We start from the raw sequence: 23,836 nt of genomic DNA, 5'->3' as shown, positions 1-23,836 counted from the left end.
AGTGGCATAGTAAGAATAAAAATAACTTCTGTATGAGGAAATGCTGGGGGGTAGGGTAGAAAAAGACTGGAGAAAATGTGGAGAGTGATTGGGATGAGCCAGATCATGTTTGGGATGACACACATTCCTCCTAACACGACATGGTAATGCGCAACACTTCATGGATTATTATCCACTTACTTTATTTATAGGGTTGATTCCTTTCTGAGCCTTGCTGCCAACCGTGGCTAGTAGTAAACACGATCCTACTCAAGTGTAGTGGTTCTAAAACTCCCGTGAGGTCTTTTTGCTGGCTCTCCTGTGATGGTGTTCTGCTTTTTTTCTTACTTCTGCCACTTGCTTTGTACATGAAGAGTGTTTTTTTCCTAGCATACACGAAGCCAGTTTAGGGTGTTTTTTTTTTTCATCAATTATTTATTTTTTGTCTGTGCTGGATCTTTGATGTTGTGTGGGCTTTTCTCTCGTTGTGGCAATGGGGGTCACTGTTTGTTGCAGTTGTGCGATCTTATTGTGGTGGCTTCTCTTGTTTCGGAGCATGGACTCTCGGGCACGTGGGCTTCAGTAGTTGTGGCTCCTGGGCTCTAGAGCACAGACTCAATAGTTCTGGCACACGCGCTTCGTTCCTCCGCGGCATGTAGGATTGTCCCAGATCCGGGATCAAACCCGTGTCTCCTGCATTAGCAGGCAGATTCTTGAACACTGAGCCACCAAGGAAGCCCTGCCAGTTTAGTTCTGAAGCTTGCATTTTCGTTGTGAAGCCGGGGATGTATATGTGTGTATGTGAATGAGTGCTGTGTGTCCACACATCTAAAGGGTCGTGACCCACTGGGTATCTGCTGCTGCTGCTGCTAAGTCACTTCAATCATGTCCGACTCTGTGCGACCCCAAAGACGGCAGCCCACCAGGCTCCTGGGATTCTCCAGGCAAGAGGACTGGAGTGGGGTGCCATGGCCTTCTCCACACTGGGCATCAGGTCTGTGTAAATGCAGACTTTTACTAGTCAGTCTAGTCCAGGGATTCATATACAAGATGTCATTTTTTTAAAATTAAAGCATAGTTGATTTACAATGTTCTGCCAATTGCTGCTGGACAGAAAAATGACGGAGTTATACACAACATACATTCTTTTTTATATTCTTTTCCATTATGGTTTTGAATATAGTTCCCTGTGGATACTCCCAATATCCACAGGGTATTGAATATAGTTCCCTGTGTGATACAGTAGGACCTTGTTCATTCATTCTAAATGTAATAGTTTGCATTTACTACCCCCAAGCTCCCAGGTTATCACTCTTCCTCAGCAACTACGTCTGTTATTTTTTTTTTTTAACGAAACATCTTTAATTTAAATACAATAATACATATGAAAGTTCTTACCAAAGTCCCTCAAACACAAAATGTTAGGCAAATTCAGATCTGAATGATTTTACCTTTTATTATCCTTGACTCTTCCCTGTATTTGTATGAATGATTGAAAATAGGTTTTAATTTTTAGAGCTCTGCTTTCCAGTAATGAGTTATTTCTAAAGCTATTTCTCTGTATTATTATGTTCATTTCTCTGCTGTTGTACATATAAATGCAAAAGTCTAGTTTTGTAGAATTAATTTAATCCAATATATAGGTTAGAAAGAAAAAACAGGCTCAATTCTTTGGAAAAGTTACTCATTTTTCTGTCTTGTTTTTAATACATTAAAAATATTTCCAAATAAAAAGAATAGAGTCAAAAGGAAATCAGAACATAATTGCACATGAAAGTATATTATTTTTTTTTGGAAGTAATATGGAGGAAATTTTGTGGTTTCAAAAAGTTGATTTAAGCGAGGTTGGTTATTCGTCATTGTACTAACTAGTTTGGGGTCTGATCATTCTCACAATCTTATGGACCTGTTCGGGAACAGAGTGATCATTTTAATTTTTTTTAAAAAAGTGGTTCGAGGCTAAATAGTAAATCTCAAGCCCAATCTAGGAGACTGAGAGACCCCAAATATCCCAGAAGCAACTCAGCTCCTTTCCTTCACCCTGCCGTCCAGGTCAAGGTGATACCCAAGAGCACTCGGGCACCTAATCACATGAAATCCCTTGTTATTGAGGGAACGAGCCCCTCATGGTTCAGGGCTTTCCGCCCATCCCTTGGCAGCAAAGCAGAGGCCTGCCCTCTCTGATTTCTGCATCAGCCCTTCATTCCCTTGGCTTAAGGCCCATAGATTGCAGCGGGAACGTTAATGATCCCAGGAAAGGTGACACATTAAGCTCCATCCTTTCCTGAGAGGAGATATTTATGGGGAGAGGGAGAGAGATTACTAAGTGGTTAAAGGCTCTAGAATTCACTGACAGGTTTGCCGAGCACCAGTCTTAAATCCAAGCTGTTCTTGGCCGTGGCTATGCGGAACTGCCGTTCCTGCTGACGGATGCCATCACAAGCTGCAGACTCTTGTCTCCTGCTTCTAGAAATGTTTGATTTGGACAAGGTGCCGTGACATGCTGTGCTCAGTCGCTTCGGTCATGTCTGACTCTGTGCGACTCTATGGACTGTAGCCTGCCAGGCTCCTCTGTGCACAGGATTCTCCAGGCAAGAATACTGGAATGAGTTGCCATGTCCTCCTCCAGGGGATCTTCCCTACTCAGGGATCAAACCCACATCTCCTGCATTACAGGCAGATTCTTTACCACTGGCACCACATGGGAAGCCCAAGGTACAGACAGCAAAGAAAATGGGAGTGATCAGGGGGCAAGTGATGTTGCCCCGTGGCATGTATGCTGGAGTTGGGTCAATGGGCAGAGAAAGAACTGGTTGTACTGATGTTTCCCCTAAATCCATCATGCTCCTCTCTGCACAGAACTGGAGGCCAGCATAGTCAGAGACCACATCTGTCTAACTGCTTGCGAGGGCCTTTTCAGCTCCACGTTAACCCATTCCATTCTTCGTTTATTAAAGGCTTCAGTTGGAATGAGCCAGGCCCAAAGATTTACCTTTGGAGAAGAGAGATGAAGTCCTGGTAAGACTTCCTAGGTGTACGTGAATCTGCTTGTTGAGGCTGAGCTGTCTCTGTCCACTTGTGGTTGGTATTTCCAGAAGTGACTGAATTCTTTTCTTCCCATTTAGAAGTTTAACTGTTTGTCTGTGGTCTTGTGTTGAGATTTAAAAGCCAGACGTTTCTGCTGCTTCTCATCTCTCTAGGTCACTTTTCTGTTGCAAAGCCATTTTTCTCATCAGGTGGTGCAAATCTCCATAAAGTGTCCTACCTTGCTCCGTAGAATGTCTGTGCAGTAAAAATGCCAGTGCCTTGCATATGCATAGCATTTTGTAGTTCTCAAAGCATTTTTGCATATATTACCTCATTATGTAATGTCGTTCTGGGCTGTTGCTTTTCCCCTGACTGTTCTGTATTTACTCACCTTTTTTACCAACTTGAATACCTTTCTTTCTTCTCCTACCAATTTTCAGGATATTACTCAGGGTTTGCTTTTTCCCCCTTTCAGATTATTTTCCCCAGGGGCTATTAGTGGCACAGGAAAAAGCACATATAAATGATACTGTTTTCTGATGGCAAAGTGAAGATAACCTGAATGTTCTTTAGACATCATCCCTGAGAATTACGTTCCAGTTCCTTGGGTTCACGCTGTCAACAGAAGTACTAAAAACAATTTAACTTAATGACTGCACTTACTCTCTTTGCTTTAAATTGGTGAAACATCTAGAATGGGAGGAAACTGTGCAAGTTAAATCCATGTAGTTGTTTTTTTGGTTTGGGTTTTTCTGTTTGGTTGCTGTTGTTTTGTTTTGCTTAGAGCTTTTGTATTGATATTATTCATCCCCGAGTAGAGAAATAGTAACTTCCTTAGCAACTTTTATTTTCTTGAAATTAATATGGTGGTGCACTTTTATCATGTAACAAAATTAAAGGTGCTTTAGGTTAAAGTCTATAGCATGGTTCTCAAACTGTGTTTACACGGTTTTCTGTGGAGCTGTTAGAGACACCTTTAAGGTTCATTAGGGCAGACCAAGTCATTCCTTGAACTCACGTCTCACTGCCCTCGCTGGTCCGCTTCTTGTCCCTCTCACTGTATCCCCAAGTGCTGAATGCACTGGAGATGCCTAGTGAAATACTAAGAGTAATACAAACCACAGGCTGCTGCTGCTGCCGCTGCTAAGTCCTTCAGTCATGTCCGACTCTGTGCAACCCCATAGATGGCAACCCACCAGGCTCCGCTGTCCCTGGGATTCTCCAGGCAAGAACACTGGAGTGGGTTGCCATTTCCTTCTCCAATGCATGAAAGTGAAAAGTGAAAGAGAAGTTGCTCAGTCGTGTCTGACTCTTAGTGACCCCATGGACTGCAGCCCACCAGGCTCCTCCATCCATGGGATTTTCCAGGCAAGAATACTGGAGTGGGGTGCCATTGCCTTCTCCAAACCATAGGCTATCAGGGTTGAAAGAGATCAAGCAGGTTGCTGTGAGCTTATCTAACCTTGACATTCCTTCTGTGCCATCCTTGAATGACCTAATGAGCCTCAGCCCATTCCATCCTAAGACAACGGAAAAGTATCCCTTTTGTTGAGTCCAAATCTATCTCTATGTAGCTTCTATTCAATTAAATAAACATGGAATGCCTACCACACGACAGATACTGTTCTAGGGGCTGGGGTCATAGCAGTGAGCAGTCAGGCAAAATAATGCTCTTATGGGATAGCTCCTCAGCTCCTTCTCCTGAGGTCACAGAAGACAAGCCAAGTAATTCCTCTGCATGGAACCCTACAGATAATTGAAGACTTCACTCTTGTTCCTCTGATTCTTCATCACAAGCTAATACTCCCAGTTCATCCAGTGTCGTGCAGGTTTAAGTCCTTTGGCTATACAGATTAATTGTTTTGTGATGCATTCTAGTTTTTCTTAATATTGAATTGACTTTTAGTAGATTGATTATTTTTTAAGTTTTTTGTTATAAAGATAATATGCAGTTGGAGACATTTTGGAAAATATGGATAATTATAATATAGGAAATCATCTATAATCCCATTACTCACTGTTAAAATGTTGATATACCTTTTCTAACTTGTATCGATAATTTTATATCTTTTCTTTTTCACTTAACATTGACATTTTTATATTCATTATATTCATAATATTCCAGATGACTTTTCAAGATGAAATCATGCGAGTAGTAAAGATAATTTAAGTGACTTATACTTCATTCCCTGTCATTGTCTCCAGCCTCCTAAGCCTCTACATTTTAGGGACTACTATTAATAGTTCTCCTGGAGAAGGAAATGGCAACCCACTCCAGTACTCTTGCCTGGAAAATTCCATGGACGAGGAGCCTGGTAGGCCACAGTCCGTGGGGTCGCAAAGAGTCGGACACGACTGAGCGACTTCAGTGTTCAAATGTCATTAATAGTTCTACATGGAAGGAGGTACTGGACTATTATCTCCTATGGATTTTTCTGACTTGGATTAGTCTTGGTATGCCGCCTTCCTCCCCCGCCCCCATTCATTCTTTTGTATTTCCTCAGTGTCACACTCTGCCCATTTTCTTGGAGTATAAGATGGACAGTAGCATCTCATTACAACAGGATATTCAAGTGCCATTTTCAAGGCTCTTCTTCCCGCTAACCTCAGTCTTGAGGAGTCTGTTGGAAGCAGTGCTTCTGGTGGGATTAGACAGTCAGCACACAGCTCACTTCTCGCTTTGCTTGCAGGCCTGCAGCTGAACCAGAAGGCGCTCACCACTTTCCCAGACGTGGTGCTTGTCCGCGTGCCCACGCCCTCCGTGCAGTCGGACAGTGACATCACCGTCCTGCGACACCTGGAGAAGCTGGGCTGCCGCTTAGTCAACCGCCCACAGAGCATTCTAAACTGCATCAACAAATTCTGGACATTCCAGGAGCTGGCTGGGCATGGGGTCCCCATGCCAGACACCTTCTCCTATGGTGAGTGTCCTAAAAATAGAATTGAAACTTGTTTTTCCAAATTGCCCACATCGCTTATGTTCTCTCTCCCCAGAAGCCCTCTGGTAGCTCTTGTTGGCTTTCAAGGTGAATCTGCTCATCTTAGTTGAGTCAATACCTTGAGTCTTTATCATAGTCATTCCCTCTGTCTGAAATGTCTTTGCTCCTTTTTCTCTGGAATTCGCTCATTAACCATGTAGCTGGAACACACTGCGTGCCAACTACCACACTAGGCACTCTGCTCTCGCAGGAAGTAGGAGAGTCCTGCTCTCAAGGCATTTCCAGTTCATCTGGGGCAGAGGACCGCAAGTAAACAGGCAATTTTAGTGCAGTGCAGTAAGTGCCAGGATAAGAGTAAGTGCAAGATGGTACAGGTTTACATAGGAGAGCTCCTAATTTAGTTTAAGATATTGAAGACTTCCCAAAAGAGATAAAGCTGAAGTTACCGAGCTAAAGCAACGTGGGCAAGGGAGCAATCTAAGAAGAAAGCAGAATATAGAAAGATATAAAGGCAAGAGAGAACATGACCGATTGGTGTTATTTTGAGTAATTTGTAGAACATCAGGGAACTAGAGTTGAGATACATGGCTAGAAGGATAAGAAGTTGCCATCTACAGTATATGAATGAGGTTGGGGTAATCCTGAGACTAACAGGAAGTTATTGGAGGGCTTTAAGCAAGGAAATGGCCTGAACAGAGGTCAGAATATCACTTTGGCTACACTGCGGAGAAGGAATTAGACCAGAGGTAAAGTAGAGACAGGATATATAGTGGTGAAAGTGAAAGTCGTTCAGCTGTGCCCGACTCTTTGCAACCCCATATAGTCCATGGAATTCTCCAAGCCAGAATACTGGAGTGGATAGCCTTTCCTTTCTCCAGGGGATCTTCGTGATCCAGGAATTGAACTGAGGTCTCCTGCATTGCAAGCGGATTCTTCACCACCTGAGCTATCAGGGAAGCCATATAGAGTGGTAGGCTTTATAAATGATGCAAGTGAGCAATGATGGTCGAAACTAAGGTGGTTAGAGTAGGAATGAAGTGAACAGATTCAAGATTTAAGAAGGAGACAGATATGAGGACCTGATGATTGATTGGGTGTTAGGAGGGTGGAGAGGAATCAAGAGTGACTCTGGTTTCTGGTTGGGCCAACAGATGTGAAAGCAAACACTCAATGAGTATTCCAGGGAAGAGGAGAAACAGACTGGTGGGTAGGACAAGGCATTATTGGCAGAGATTATTTGAGTTTAGGACACATTCTGTTTGAGGTGTCTATAGTATATGCAAGTAAAAGTATTCAGTAGGCAGCAGATAAGTGAATCTGGAGCGCCTGAGAAAGATGTAGACTCTGGAAGTAGATATGGAAACTTCGATTATGTTCAGTGAAATCACAAGAATGGAGATTACTCAGGGAGAACATGCAGAATGAAGAGAGGCCTGAGCTGCGTGAAATGGTTAAATGGTAAATTTTGTTATGTCTATTTTACCATAATAAAATAATAATTAATAAAAGAGAGTTTGAGAGAGAATCCTTTCAGTTCAGTTCAGTTCAGTCACTCAGTTGTGTCCGACTCTTAGCAACCCCATGAATTGCAGCACGCCAGGCCTCCCTGTCCATCACTAACTCCCAGAGTCTACTCAAACTCATGTCCTTCGAGTCGGTGATGCCATCCAGCCATCTCATCCTCTGTCATCCCCTTCTCCTCCTGGCCCCAATCCCTCCTGGCATCAGGGTCTTTTCCAACTAGTCAACTCTTCGCATGAGGTGGCCAAAGTACTGGAGTTTCAGCTTCAGCATCAATCTTTACAATGAACACCCAGGACTTATCTCCTTTAGGATGGACTGGTTGGATCTCCTTGCAGTCCAAGGGACTCTAAAGAGTCTTCTGCAACACCACAGTTCAAAAGCATCAGTTTTCCTTTAGGGAAAAGGAAAAAGAAGAAGAACTTATGCAAGAAGCCAAGTAAGAGCAACTGGAAAGGTGAGAAAAGAAAGAGAGGTGACAGAAGCCAATGAAAAGAACATACCACAAAGAATGGTATAATGAAAAGTGATGTTTGATTCTAAAAAGACACATAACATAAGCACAGAGATGTATGTTGGATGTAGCACAGGGAGTTCAATGACTACAGCTTCACTTTAGTGATGGAAAGAAAAACCAACCTGTCAGGGATGAGGAAGTGAATGGGATGTGAGGAAATGGAAGCCCTTTGATAGCTTGACCTAGGGATCAGTTCAGTTCAGTTCAGTCACTCAGTCATGTCTGACTCTTTGTAAATCCATGGACTGCAGCACACTAGGCCTCCCTGTCCATCAGCTCCCAGAGTTTACTCAAACTCATCTCCATTGAGTCAGTGATGCCATCCAACCATCTCATCCTCTGTTATCCCCTTCTCCTCCTGCCCTCAATCTTTCCCAGTATCAGGGTCTTTTCAAATGAATCAGCTCTTTGCATCAGGTGGCCAAAGTATTGGAGTTTCAGCTTCAACATCAGTCCTTCCAATGAACACTCAGGACTGATCTCCTTTAGGATGGACTGGTTGGATCTCCTTGCAGTCCAAGGGACTCTCAAGAGTCTTCTCCAACACCACAGTTCAAAAGCATCAATTCTTTTCAACTCAGCTTTCTTTTTTTTTTTTTCCATTTATTTTTATTAGTTGGAGGCTAATTACTTTACAATATTGTAGTGGTTTTTGTCATACATTGACATGAATCACTCATGGATTTACATGTACTCCCCATCCCAATCCCCCTCCCACCTCTCTCTCTACCCGATCCCTCTGTGTCTTCCCAGAGCACCAGGCCCGAGCACTTGTCTCATGCATCCAACCTGGGCTGGTGATCTGTTTCACCCTAGATAATATACATGTTTCAATGCTGTTCTCTCGAAATATCCCACCCTCGCCTTCTCCCACAGAGTCCAAAAGTCTGTTCTGTACATCTGTGTCTCTTTTTCTGTTTTGTATATAGGGTTATCATTACCATCTTTCTAAATTCCATATATATGTGTTAGTATACTGTAATGGTCTTTATCTTTCTGACTTACTTCACTCTGTATAATGGGCTCCAGTTTCATCCATCTCATTAGAACTGACTCAAATGAATTCTTTTTAATGACTGAGTAATATTCCACGGTGTATATGTACCACAGCTTCCTTATCCATTAGTCTACTGATGGGCATCTAGGTTACTTCCATGTCCTGGCTATTATAAACAGTGCTGCGATGAACATTGGGTGCACTCAGCTTTCTTTATAGTCCAACTCTCACATCCATACATGACTACTGGAAAAACCATAGCCTTGACTAGATGGACCTTTGTTGGCAAAGTAATGTCTCTACTTTTTAATGTGCTGTCTAGGCTGGTCATAACTTTCCTGCCAAAGAGTAAGCATCTTTTAATTTCATGACTGCAGTCACCATCTGCAGTGATTTTGGAGCCCAAAAAAAATAATCTCTCACTGTTTCCCCATCTGTTTGCCATGTAGTGATGAGACCGGATGACATGATCTTAAATTTTCTGAATGTTGAGCTTTAAGCCCACATTTTCACTCTCCTCCTTCACTTTCATCAAGAGGCTCTTTAGTTCTTCTTCACTTTCTGCCATAAGGGTGGTGTCATCAGCATATATGAGGTTATTGATATTTCTCCCAGCAATCTTGATTCCAGCTCTTGCTTCATCCAGCCCAGCATTTCTCGTGAAGTACTCTGCATAGAAGTTAAATAAGCAGGGTGGCAATATACAGCCTTGACGTACTCCTTTTCCTATTTGGAACCAGTCGGTTGTTCCATGTCCAGTTCTAACTGTTGTTTCCTGACCTGCATACAGATTTCTCAAGAGGCAGGTCAGGTGGTTTGGTATTCCCATCTCTTTCAGAATTTTCCACAGTTTATTGTGATCCACACAGTCAAAGGCTTTGGCATAGTCAATAAAGCAGAAATAGATGTTTTTCTGGAACTTCCTTGCTTTTTCAATGATCCAGCAAATGTTGGCAATTTGATCTCTGATTCCTCTACCTTTTCTAAAACCAGCTTGAACATCTGGAAGTTCACGGTTCATGTATTGCTGAAGCCTGGCTTGGAGAATTTTGAGCATTACTTTACTAGCGTGTGAGATGAGTGCAATTGTGTGGTAGTTTTGAGCATTCTTTGGCATTGCCTTTCTTTGGGATTGGAATGAAAACTGACCTTTTACAGCCCCGTGGCCACTGCTGAGTTTTCCAAATTTGCTGGCGTATTGAATGCAGCACTTTCATAGCATCATCTTTTAGGATTTGAAATAGCTCAATTGGAATTCCATCATCTCCACTAGCTTTGTTCATAGTGATACTTCCTAAAGTCCACTTGACTTTGCATTCCAGGATGTCTGGCTCTAGGTGAGTGATCACACCATCGTGATTATCTGGCTCATGAAGATCTTTTTTGTACAGTTCTGTGTATTCTTGCCACCTCTTCTTAATATCTTCTGCTTCTGTTAGGTTCATACCATTTCTGTCCTTTATTGAGCCAATCTTTGCGTGGAATGTTCCCTTGGTATCTCTGATTTTCTTGAAGAGATCTCTAGTCTTTCCCGTTCTATTGTTTTCCTCTATTTCTTTGCATTGATCACCGAGGAAGTCTTTCTTATCTCTCCTTGCTGTTGTTTGGAACTCTGCATTCAAATGGGTATATCTTTCCTTTTCTACTTTGCTTTTGGCTTCTCTTCTTTTCACAGCTATTTGTAAGGCCTCCTCAGACAGCCATTTTGCTTTTTGCATTTCTTTTTCTTGGGGATGGTCTTGATCCCTGTCTCCTGTACAGTGTCGTGAACCTCCGTCCATAATTCATCAGGCACTCTATCAGATCTAGTCCCTTAAATCTGTTTCTCACTTCCACTGTATAATCGTAAGGGATTTGATTTAGGTCATACCTGAATGGTCTAGTGGTTTTCCCTACTTTCTTCAAGGTTGTAATTAAGGGATGATTCAGGGTCAAGGAATGGGTTTTGTTTGTTTAAGATGGGAGACAACTGAGCATGTTTTAAATGCAGCTGCCATTCTGAACTGAGAGGTGGAAGATACAGCAGAGGGAGGACATTTAATGTTGCAAAATCCCTGAGGAGGTGAGAGGGAAAGGGGTCTATGGCCCAGATGCAGGGATGGCCTCAGATAAGAAAAATCCCTCTTGGGACTTCCCCGGCACTCCAGTGATTAAGACTCCATACTTCCAATGCAAGGGGTGCAGGTCCGTCCCTGGTTGGGGAACTAAGATTCCACATAACATGCAGCCATAAATAAATAAATAAAGGGCCTTCCTTGCGTTGTATTCTAGGGAAGGACAAAAAGACGGTTAGGGAGGAGTTACCTTTATCAGTGAATATCAGGAAGCTAGGAGTTCTCTTCTTATAAAATGTTTTCACTGTGATGATGCCCCTGTTTACCTGCGTTGCCTCTGTATGCTGCTTTACATTTTTAAAAATCATTAGCACTTTGGTGACAGGTCTTATTAGTATTTCAGAGTATTTTGCTTTGCAAAAAAATTGATGAACTGTAACACCTGTGGTAGGAAGAATAATGGTCCTTTAAAGATAGAAAAGGGCTTCCCTGTTGGCTCAGTGGTAAAGAATCTGCCTGTAATGCCAACGCCGTGGGTTTGATCCCTGCGTAGGGAATATCCCCTGGAGAAGGAAATGCCATCCCACTCCAGTATTCTCACCTGGGAAATACCATGGACAGAGGAGCCTGGTGGGCTACAGTCCATGGGGACGCAAAAGTCAGACAGAAGTTAGCGACTAAACAACAACAACAAAGATGCAAAGGTGTAGGAAATCAAGGAAGCTTATAAAACAATTTAGAAGGATTTTAATACATATTAATATTCATAGTTTTTAAATGAAGGCTTAAAAGTGTATAGTGGAGCCAATTCAGTCATGCCTTAACCTTGGATGAGACAAATCCCAGACTTGGTTTCTTTAGATAATGGTTTTCTACCTCTGTACAACAATCTACTGAAAACTCAGCAGCTTAGAAAACACCCGTTTACCAACTCCCATTTTCAGAAGGTCTGAAGTCTAGCTATGGCATAGCCAGGTGCTATACTCAGGTCTCAGTAGGCTGAAGTCTGGGGTCTTCCAGGCTCACTAGTTGGCATTCAGTTCCTCATAGCTGTAGGACTGAGGTCCCCGCTCTCCGCTGCCTGTTAACTTAGGGCCATTGTCAGCTCCTAGAGGCGGCCCGCCTGGCCCTGTCACATGGACTTCCCTCCAGCATGGCAGTTCACTCCCCTAAGGCCAGCAGGAGCGTTTCTCTGCTGCTTCACCTTCTTTTACAGGGCTCCCCTGATTAGGACAGGGCCCACCAAGAATATCTCCCTTTTAATTAATTCGAGTCAACTGATTATTAGCCTGATCACAGGAATGCTCCCCCAGCATAGTCACTGGCCCCTCCTGCACTTAGGAGGGGGCTTATACAGGGCATGTACACCAGCAGGTGGGAATCTCGGGGGCCTTCTTAGAGATCTGCCTACCCCAGCCATGATAAGGGGGAAAAAAATCCCTGCCCTGCCCGTGGGCTTGTCATGACGATGACATGGACTGCAGCATGTGAAGCCTCTGCCACGTAGAAGGCCATGATAATGCCGCTTACCATATCTCTCTGCTCCCACCTTTTAGATGACAGATACAAAACACATAGTCTGTCGGATGGAATGGGTTCAAATTGCCTTAATCAGAGAGACGCGAGGCCTCTAAAGAATTCCCACAGAGCCCCCCCAACCATCAGCCTCACCTTCTCTGACTTTTGCTTTTCTTGGCAGGTGGACATGAAGACTTCTCGAAGATGATCGATGAAGCCGAGCCGCTGGGCTACCCGGTGGTGGTGAAGAGCACGCGGGGACACCGGGGTCAGTGCCCCCTGCCCCGGCTTCTGACTGGGCGGCAGCTCTGCCTGGACGAGACCCTCGCCCCCGAGCTGCAGGAGCGCTGCTCGGAGGGACGGAGCGCCCCCTGGCGGAGCTTGTGGTGTAGTCCTTAGCTCTGTCCCCACTGTTCTAGCTTTGGCCACACCCTTGCCGGCCGTTCCCTAGACTCTCGTAGTAGACTCCTGACTTGGTTCTGACTGATTCCCCGAGCTCCACTGCCAGTGCATCCTCTTGTCTTTGTGGAAGCAGTTTCTCTGGAGCAAAGATCTCTTCTTGTCACCCCTTTGCTGAACAACCTTCCGAAGAGCTTGTGTTGCCTGTTAGACACAGTTCCTATTCCTCACCCTGGGGGAACAGTGTCCACCTTCCTTGGCAGCCTTCTCTGGCCCCCTGAACACTCCATAATCCATTCTAGACCAGACTGTGTCTCCTGCTCTCTTAAAAAATCTTTGTTCTCTTCCCTTTTCTGGGGACCCTGCCTTCCTCTGTGCTCCAGTGAGCTTCTGCCTGTGCATTAAAGCCAACTTCACATCGTTTCTTCTCCCTCCACAACCCTGGTCTCCTTCCCTCTCTTCCAAAGTTAATCACTCTTCCCTTTGTGTTTCCGAAGCGCTTCATCCTTGCCTCCAGCATAGTACTACACTTTAGGACAGGTATAGATTTCTGTGCCTTTCCCCCTTTTTGACTGCAGCTGCTCAGAGGTGGGAACTTGGTCCTGCCCATCTCTGTCCCCAGGACCTCCTACGTTGCTCAGGACGCAGTAGTTGAGAGGATGTGTGCGGCTGAAAGCAGCTCCCCTCCCCTGGTATGTGAGCGGGTACCTCCTGATGACACCCCAGATGGCATCCTTTACTGCTCAGGGCATCTGGAGTGACAGGAGGTACCCCGGGTGGGCACGGGACGAGCGATTTCCGTGAGCCTGACACACACCCTGCTCTTGGTCTTCGCTGTGTAGAGGGTAGAGATGTTGCATTGCAGGGTGATGCATTGTGGCTTGCAGGTCCTTGCGCCTGTTTCAGCCTCACGGAGGGAGGGGTCCGCTCTGCCCTGAGGCAGGGAAGGCTTCAGTGGAAGGAAAGGAGACTTCAGTTGGAATGTGGAATTTGAACTGGGTAAGCAGCATGCAGAAGCCAGGGTGGGCAAAGCAACCTGGGGAAAGAGTTGAGGAGTAAGAGAAATGAGTTGGGATGGTGAGGTGGGGCTCTGAATACTGTTCAGATATACTGCAGTGCAGAAATGCAGTGTCTCAACTAGTTTTTTATTGTGGTGAAGTATACATGAAATAAAATTCAACCGATATTTATTGAGTGCCCTCAAAGTGCCAGGGGGACACAGAAAGGAACAGAACAAAACTTCCTGCCCTCAAGGAGCTCACGTTGTAGAAAGGTAAGACAGACGATAAATAAACTAAATAGCAGATGTAGTACTTTTAGATATTTTAAAAATTAAGAGATAATTCATAAAACAAAAAATGTACCATTTTATGTTGTACAATAATGAGAATTTTAGTATTTTTACTTTTCAGTACAACCATTGTGTAAATAAATGTTAGCCACTCAGTCATGCCCAATTCTTTGTAACCCGGTGGACTGTAGACTGCCAGGCTCCTCCTCTGTCCATGGAATTCTCCAGACAAGAATAGCAGAGTGGGTAGCCAGTTCCTTCTCCAGGGGATCTCCTGACCAAGGGATCGAACCCAGGTCCCCTGCATTGCAGGCAGATTCTTTACTGTCTGAACCAGCAGGGTAGCCCCCACTACCTAATTCCACAATATTTCCATCACCTCCGGAAGCAACCTGTGCTTGTCAAAGGTCAGTCAGAGCGGTGCCTCCCCGGGTCCCTGGCAACACCTGATCCACTTTCTGTTTCTATGGATTTGCCTCCTTTGGATGTTTCCTGTCAATGGAACCACATGATATGTGGCCTTTTGTGTCTGCCTCTTTTAGTGTAATGTTTGTAAGGATCATCCATTTTGTAGAATGGATCGGTTTTTTATCCCTTTTATGACTCAATAATATTTTATATGGATATGCCACATTTTGTTTATCTGTTATCCATTGATGGGCATTTGAGTTGTTTTACTTTGTGGCTATTATGAATAATGCTGATGTGAACTTTCATGCACATATGTGTGAACATATGTTTTCATTTCGCTTAGGTATATATATACCTAAGAATGGAATTGCAGGGTCATATGGTAACTCTGTGTTTAACATTAGGGAAACTACCAATGTTTCCCTACAATGATGTTCCACAACAGTTATGCCAATTTATGTCCCTACCAGCAATGTATGAGAGTTCTATTTTCACCACATACTAAATAAAACTTTTATTTTAGATATATTAATTGGCCTAGGCAAGTGATGTAAATAGTCACCATAGCTCCACCATAAAAACAAGTCACAAACTAAAAAGAACAAAAATGCATGTTTGCCAAGCATTAGTAATGTATAGGTCTATTTTACAGATTTATTTTTAAAATCTTTTTTTAATTGAGGTATAATTGACGTGTAACAATATATTAGTTTCAGGTGTACATCATAGTGATTCAGTATTTGTATATATTGTGAAATGATCACAGTAAGTTAATATCTGTCATAGATGCAGAATTTTTTTCCTTTTTATAAAAACTTCTAAGATTTACTCTCAGCAACTTTTAAATGTGTAATTTGTTTTTATTATAGCCATCCTAGTGGGTGTTTGTGGTATCTTACTATGATTTTGATTTGTATTTCCCTAATGACTAATGTTGAACATCTTTTCATTTTATTGTCCATTTTGGTATCTTCTTTGGAAAGATGACTTTTCAAATTCTTTGCCCATTTTCAGTTGGTTTACTGATCTTTTTATTAAATTTTTTAGAGTTCTTTCTATATTGCGGTTACTACACTCTTATCAGATACATAATCTGAGCATGATTTCTTCCTACTCTGTAGGTCATCTTTTCACTTTTTTTGATAGCATCCTTTGATGTACAGAAGGTTTTGATTTTGATGAAGTTCAATTTTTTCTTTTGATTACTTGTGCTTTTGATGTCATTTTGTGCTTGCCTTATCCAAGGTCATACAGATTTACACCTATTTTTCTTTCTAAGAGTTTTACAGTTTTAGCCCTTACATTTGGAGTGCTTGATCCATTTTGAATTAATTTTTGTATATGGTGTGATGGAGTCAAATTTCATTCGCCTGTGGATATCCAGTTTTCCTGGTATTATTATTGAAGAGACTGTTGGTTCTCCACTGAATGCTCTTGGAACTCTTGTCAAAAATCCAAAATTGACCATCTGAATGAGGGTTTATTCTGGGTTCTCAGTTCTGTTTCATTGATCTATATGTGTATCCTTATGCCACACTGTTGTGTGTGCATGTGTGTCTTAGTCACGAAGTCATGTCTGACTTTTTGCGACCTCATGGACGGTGTGGAGCCCACCAGGCTGCTCTATCCATGGGACTCTCCAGGCAAGAATACTGGAGTGGGTTGCCATTCCCTTCTCCAGGGGATCTTCCCGACCCAGGAATCAAACCCGGGTCTCCCGCATTGCAGGCCGATTCTTTCACCATCTGAGCCACCAGTAGAAAGTTTTGAAATTGGGAAGTTCAAGTCCTCCACCTTTGTCCTTCTTTTTCAAGATTGTGTTGGCTATTTGGAGCCCCATAAATTTACATATAAATTTTAGGGTCAGCATATCAATTTCTGCAGTAAAAGGAAGTTGGAGTTTTGGTGGGGATTACATTGAATCTGTAGGTCAGTTTGAGGAGTATTTCCATCTTAACAATATTGTCTTCCATTTTTTGAACATGGAATGTCTTTCCACTTATTTCAGTCTTTAATTTCTTTCAAAAATGTTTTGTAGTTTTCTGTGAATAAGTCTTGAACCTGTTTGGCTACATGTATTCCTTTTGATACTATTGTAAGTGAAATGCTGTTCTTAATTTCATTTTCAGTTTGGTTGTAACACACAGCATCTGAGGAACAGTGGATAGGGAGTGAACAAAGTTGTAGCAGTTGTTAGACTCTGGTATATGGAAATAAATCTCAAGAAGGCTGTGGACTCATCATGCAAGATGTGCCCTTGAGAAAGTTACTAATCTTGTGGGCCCTAATTTTCCTTTTCTGTCAAACAAAAATAGCTATACTTGTCCTAATGCCTTCACAGAGCTAGCATGAAATATGAAAGATATAATTTAAAAATATAAAGTATTTGGCACACAATAGATGATTAAATAATCTTCGTACTCTTCCCCCCACCCTACCCTAGTTTTTTCCCTCCTTGCTTTAAAACTGTAGCTCCTTAATTAACTGCAGACTAAGCCCCATATTGGAACCTCTGTGCCAGGAACCAAGGAACCTATTTTTAGCCCCCATTTCTGCTGAAAATTCTCCCAGTGCCTATCATTGAATCCCTGCCATCTGCTGCCAGATGCCAGATCTCCTGGTGCCAAATGTCCAATGAACCAGCCATGTTTTGGAGGTTACTTTTTTACGTTATTCACCACTGGGGACTGATACCCATCCCTCTTTTTTTTGAGACTTCAGAAATGTCCCACTCTTTTTAAGGTAGTAACAGATCTTAGGAAGACCATCTCTTTGTTCCATATTTGCTAACAAGGTTCAGGGTACAGTATGTTCATGTCAGATTTGTAGAGGAAACCCATCAGGCCCCCCTGCTCAGATCTGTTAGCTAATGTGCAAGTGGAAAAGCAGATGTCAAGTAATTCAAAAACGTAAGTGATTCAGGCAGAAAATAAAAAATTTGGAATCAAGTACAAATGCCTTCCCCAGATATCAATAGAAGTATGGGTCATTCCTTTTAGAATTAAATGGATATAGCCAAATAATGCATTTCTCATGTTTGAAAGTTCAGGACGTCTGGCAGTGGCTACTTCTTGAACTCCAATAGTATTCAGCACTGACCTCTCCTAATGCCATATCAGGCTGTGTCATTATCTTTTGTGGTCTGTCTCCATCTCAACTGGGAATTTCTCTAAAGTATGTTCAATTAATTATGTTCCATAAACATTGATTGACATGGTGTAAGTTTTGGGGATTTAAACAAAAGTGAGTGAGACATGAACTGTCAGCATCCTCCAGTTTTGGACCCGAATTAACTAGATTCTTAAGATTTTCTTTTGGCCTCTTCTGTGTGTTTCTGGAATACATTTTTATTTCATTTTTGGGGAAAAAAAAAAACCATTGTGAACAGAGAGGGAGGTGAGTAAAACCCAGGGAAAATAAAATTTGATGGCCATTTGAGAAGACACAAGAGTCAACTCAGAGAAGCTGAAGGGGCCAGAGTGAGGCAGGTTGGGAAAGAATGGTTGACTCTGGACCGGGAGGTGGGATGGCAAGGACTGTACTCAGAGGCGTGTCTAACTCCTCTTTTTGCTGTTTGTCTTTCTTTTTAAAGGAAAAGGTGTTTTTCTCGCAAGAGATAAACACCACCTCTCAGACATCTGCCACCTGATCCGCCACGACGTGCCCTACCTGTTCCAGAAGTACGTGAAGGAGTCCCACGGCAAGGACATCCGGGTGGTGGTGGTCGGCGGCCAGGTGATAGGCTCCATGCTTCGCTGCTCCACAGATGGACGGATGCAGAGCAACTGCTCTCTCGGTGAGGCACCGAAGCTCAGAGTGGGACTGTTGGTTGGGGGAAGCCACCGGGGTTTTTCACCAGGATGTTTTGTTGTTCAGTTGCTCAGTCGTGTCCACCTGTTTGTGACCACATGGACTGCCGCGCGCCAGGCTTCCCTGTCCTTCACCATCTCGGGATGTTTGCACCCAGTCAGGGTGTCTTGATCCCTCCTGTCCTATCAGACCCTCTGCGAGGTGCCAGGGTCACAGAGAGGAATTAGAAGCAAGCCCTTTCCCTTAGCAGTAAGCACTCCAGGTGGGGGACAGGTGGGTATAAGGGCCGTGTCGGAGGTCAAACCAGGGAACGTCAGGACACTGCAATGTGAACTCCCTTTAAACAAGGAGCAACAGGAGATCTGGTGATTGAGAAAAACTGATGTCTGGAAAGAGGATGGATTGAAGGCATAGGAGGGAGGCAGGGGAGCTGATTTTGGAAACTGGCAACAGCTCAGGCTGAAGTAAGGAGTCTAAAACTAAGGCAGTAGGGTATTCCTTGGGGTTCCAGTGGTTCAGACTCTGCATTTTCACTGCTGAGGGCATGAGTTCAATCCCTGGTCTGGGAACTCCTGAGAGCAATGTGTTATGGCCAAAAACAAAAAAATGGAAGAGAGTGAGAAGTAAACCAAGGTAATGCAGGAGACAGAGCATATGCTTTTACCTTGCATTGACAATTGAAATTGTATTTCTTTTTTTTTTCTTTGTGTTTTTCTTCTATATTTGATGCTATTAGAAAGCTGCAGTTTATTTGGGTCAAATGCATAAACCCATCCCATTGACCTGTTGATAAGGCTTGTTTTCTGTTGTGGTGAATAGAGATGGTCCCGAGGGCATGGAAATTCTTATGTTCATTACAGAAAGCTGTTGTCAACTATTGTCATGAGTGGAATTTATTGGCAATGTGAAAAAATACCCAGTTGTTATTTCCTAAATTGCCAGATGAGTGTATCAAGTCTGGTGACTAATGAGGAGGCCAAAACACCAATCCAGTCCTTCAACTGGAGTGTGGTTGAGCAGTCTCCCAGAGTGGGCTCCTGGGTAGATGCCGATAATGTAAGGATTAATGAGAGTCCTCACCCTCAGGAAGCTTATAGTCCAGTAAAGAAGAAGACGTATAAACAGATCATTGTAAGGTACAGTGACTAAAGTGCTGTGATAGAAGCAAATGCTAGGCTAAGGTTGACACTGTACCTAGTATATTATCTCATTTAATTTTCATGACACTCCTATGTCTTGCCACAGTATCAAACCTTATGTACTATCTGTTTGTCTTTTTCAGTTGCTTCACAAAATTCATTCTTTAACTGGAAAATACCACAACTTTGTAATTTATTCATATTGCTTTTTTTTTTTTTATGAACTGTTTTAAAGCTGCTTAATAACCTTTTCCTCATACAATGTAATAAGTGGTGGAGAGGCAGAGTTAAGGTGTAAGTCATCAGTTTATGAGAATACAAGTGTTGTGTTTGTAAGTTGTCATTTTTTTTTAACCACTTGACTTATTTGTTTGGCTATGCTGGGTCTTTGTTGCTTTGCAGTGGCTTGTCTGGTTGTGGTGAGTGGGGGCTCCTCTTCCTCTCAGTGCACAGGCTTCTTGCTACAGTGGCTTCTCTTGTTGCAGAGTACAGATTCTAGAGAACGGGCTTCAGTAGTTGTGGGCACAGGGTTTAGTTGCCCTGAGGCATGTGAGATCTTCCTGGACCAGGGATCTAACCTGTGTCCCCTGAATTGGCAGGCGAATTCTTATCCTACTGGACCACCAAGGAAGTCCCAAGTGTTATCTTTGCAGGAAGACTAAAGGGAGACAATTAAATCAGAGGTCTTAGCTTTTTAACAAGTACAAGTAAGCAGACTCTCTCTTGGTGTGGGATTTTTGTATCACAAGCCTCTCTCAGAAAATAATAAGTTAATTTTGTTTCTTCTAATGCATCCTCAATGTAGAAAAGTTAGGAAATATGGCACAGTCAAATGAAAAAAGATATTTATCATTAATCCCACCATCTAGAGACAACCAATGTTAACATTTTGATGGTGTTGTTTCTGACAATGGTTTGGGTTTTTGGGTTTTTTTTGGCATAATTATGGTCATACTACACAGCCTTTATACCTTTCAAGTGTTAATATTTTCCCATGTGATTTCAAATTCACCATCATTTTTAGTAATGGTTGTAAACTATGCTCCTTTCTTCTATTGTGAGCTACTTAGATGATAGTATTTTATTTACTCATTAACAAATATCGAATGACTACTATGTACCAGCATTTTGATTTTCCAGTATTTTGAATAACTGCCATCAGCATATTTGTGCATAAAGCTTTTTTCCCTATTATATAAGATTATTTCCTTCATGGTGGATTGACTGGGTCAGAGAATATAAACATTTTTTTAAAACTCTAGAGAAGATTATTATTTTCATATTACTTTCTCAAAGAGTGTCCTGATTTCCACGCAGACCTTTTGTGAGTAATAAAAGTGCCCATTTCGCTACCTCTCACCAGCATACCCCCCTTCCTTTGAAAGGTCATTTGATTCATCAGTTGGTGTCTGGTATTGTTGCCAGAATTTGGCCTCTGTACACTGGGGATGGATTAAATCTCAGAGACAGAGTTTTGGGAGAAGTAGAAAGGAATTCTATAGGTAACTTAGTTGGTAAAGATCTGCCTGCAATGCAGGAGACCCTGGCTTGATTCCTGGGTCAGAAAGTTCCCCTGGAAAAGGGATGGGCTACCCGCTTCAGTATTCTTGGACTTTCCCTGGTGGGTCAGACGGTAAAGAATCCACCCGCAATGTGGGAGGCCTGGGTTCAATTCTGGGTTGGGAAGATCCCCTGGAGGAAGGCATGGCAACGCACTCCAGTATTCTTGTCTGGAGCATGCTATGGACAGAGGAGCCTGGTGGGCTACAGTCCAGAGGGTCTCAACTGAACAACTAAGCAAGCACAGCACAGAAAGAAATAGCTTTATTGCTTTGCCAGGCAAAGGGGGCCACAGAGGGCTAATGCCCACAGGACTGTGTGTTCCACCCTGGAGGGGGTAGTGAGGAGTCTCATAGTGTTCAAGGAGCTGGGTATGATCAGCTCATGGACATTCTTCTTATTGGTCAGTGATGAGATAATGGGGACTCAGCATCATCAGCCTTCTGGTTCCTACTGGTCTGGGGTCTACATGCTTGTGGACAGCATACAGTTAACTTCTTTGACCTGGTGAGGGTTTCAGTATTTGCAAACAACTCAAAGGACATGGCTCAGAATATTATCTATAGTCCCTGAGGGAGAGCTAAAGGTCCTTTCTTTGTTTAATGGCTCAAGTATTATTATTTTGTCTTGCTGGACTGTTTTCCTTTCTTTCTGCATGTTCTCACTTCTCTGATTAAATTTATTCTCTGACTAAAGTTTTTCTACATTCAAAAGGCAGGCGGAGAACATGGGCGGGGGTCTGTTCCGGGAAGCCCCCATAGGGTCCTGCTCAGTTACAGTGTCACCGTCACACCGCTGTGATTTGCCCACAGGTGGTGTGGGCGTCATGTGCCCGCTGACGGAGCAAGGCAAGCAGCTGGCTATCCAGGTGTCCAACATCCTGGGCATGGACTTCTGTGGCATCGATCTTCTCATCATGGACGATGGCTCCTTCGTGGTGTGTGAGGCAAATGCCAATGTGGGCTTCCTAGCCTTCGACCAGGCATGCAACTTAGATGTGGGCGGGATCATTGCAGACTACACCATGTCCCTGCTGCCCAACAGGCAGGCCGGGAAGATGGCCGTCCTCCCAGGCTTGTCTAGCCCCAGGGAGAAGAAAGAGCCAGATGGCTGTGCTTCAGCTCAGGGAGTCGCGGAGAGCGTCTACGCCATCAACAGCGGGTCTACCTCCAGCGAGAGTGAGCCTGAACTGGGAGAGGTCCGGGCTTCCTCGGCCAGCACAGCGGGCGCCCCGGCCCCCATGCTGCCTGACCCCAGCTACAACATTAACACCAGGATTGCTTCCGAATTAAAACTTAAGTAAATTCCTGCTTTTTGGCAGCACTGAAACCAAATCCTACTGCTTCCCTAGTAGTTTTGAGCGAATAAAATCTGGACTAGTGTGATTTCATTTGCACAGAAACTAGAAATCCCATCTGGGCACTCAGCATTCTTTCTAACGATGATTTAAGCAAATGGCCTAGCTTTGTGGTTTTTAGAAACACTAATATAAAAACCCTCACCGAGAACAGCATCCCGACTGATTGATTTGAGACCGATGTCTGCCGCAAGCACTTGGATGTCACAGCTGACTTGGGGCACTGACTCTCTGCTGTGCTTTGGCTTTTAGCTGTGGAACCCATTAAGCTGGAACTGCTCCTGGAGATACTGTACAAAAGAGCAACCGCCCGACAGAGACATGTGCAGAAGAAGTGGAATGTGACTGCAGTTGTCTGCTCTTCATTAAGAGAGTGTGTGTGTGCCTGTGTGTGTGAGAGAGAGATGCTCAGAGAATACACAGTCCCATTGCTGTTAAAGAATCAGTCTCTGCTACCCATCAATCACCGTCTTGACCATATTTCTCTGACACTCAGGATATGGTGTTTCAAAGGGAGCTTCCTCATTAGCATCTTCAATGAAGCACTTTGTAGAAAGTGAAATTGAGTGTCCTTTGACTTCAGTGGTTGGCAGACATCCTGCTCTGTAACTGGGGCTTTCTACAAACTGCTTTGCCAAGTATATAGACCCTGCTTCAACTAACGCCAGCCCCCGCAGCCTCCTGCACCTTTGCTGCCTTTGGCCTCAGCTGGAAATGCATTTCAATGAGCTAGTGGCCACACACTACCTTCCTTAAGCGTGCACTAGAACACCATGGACTTCTTTTCAGTGGACTCCTGTTCACTTGACATCAGAAGCCAGTGGGTTTTTAATCCTAGAGAGCTACTGAAAACTAATCATTCCCCCACTTCCTCTGCTGAAACTTTGTGTACTTAGCTATAGGAGATTTTCTTATACGAGTTGGTGTTGTGGGCCTGTTGGGTAGATAGAGCCATTGGAAACACACTCCAGTCCCATTGACATACTAGTCTTTCCCAGGTTCCAGAGACCTCTGTCTTTACTCACTTTTCTACACTGGGGAGACTCAGGTATCAAGGACAACTCATTGCACATCTTATGGGGGGATGGTGAAGGGAAGTGGATAATGTTGACATGACACCAAGTGCTTTCCATTTTAACTCTTCTAGCAGTAGATGATGACCCTTCCCTTGGGAGAAATCACAGAGATGGAGTTTTCCGTTTCTGCTTGTATGAAGTATGACAGAAATGAACACGGCTACCTTTTTAACCAAATAAACTAGAACATATGCACTCAAGAGTCACCCTGATCATACTTACTTCCTTGGGAGACCTTACT

General features: G+C 43.4%; 1 protein-coding gene across 1 annotated transcript in view; it reads left to right on the top strand.

The window, feature by feature from the left end:
• Positions 1 to 22,766, top strand: part of RIMKLA (ribosomal modification protein rimK like family member A) — a 33,531-nt gene extending 10,765 nt beyond the window's left edge. The window contains exons 2-5 of the mRNA XM_065929892.1: positions 5,697 to 5,927; positions 12,734 to 12,820; positions 18,246 to 18,449; positions 21,975 to 22,766. Coding sequence (XP_065785964.1) covers positions 5,697 to 5,927; positions 12,734 to 12,820; positions 18,246 to 18,449; positions 21,975 to 22,465 — 1,013 coding nt within the window. The 3' untranslated portion in view covers positions 22,466 to 22,766. The remainder of the gene's footprint in view (positions 1 to 5,696; positions 5,928 to 12,733; positions 12,821 to 18,245; positions 18,450 to 21,974) is intronic.
• Positions 22,767 to 23,836: the final 1,070 nt, after the last annotated feature.

The sequence above is a fragment of the Muntiacus reevesi genome, chromosome 1, assembly GCF_963930625.1.
Source record: "Muntiacus reevesi chromosome 1, mMunRee1.1, whole genome shotgun sequence".
Lineage (NCBI taxonomy): Eukaryota > Metazoa > Chordata > Mammalia > Artiodactyla > Cervidae > Muntiacus > Muntiacus reevesi.
The sequence above is the reverse complement of the archived record's forward strand: the minus strand, read 5'-3'. Positions and strand labels throughout refer to the sequence as shown.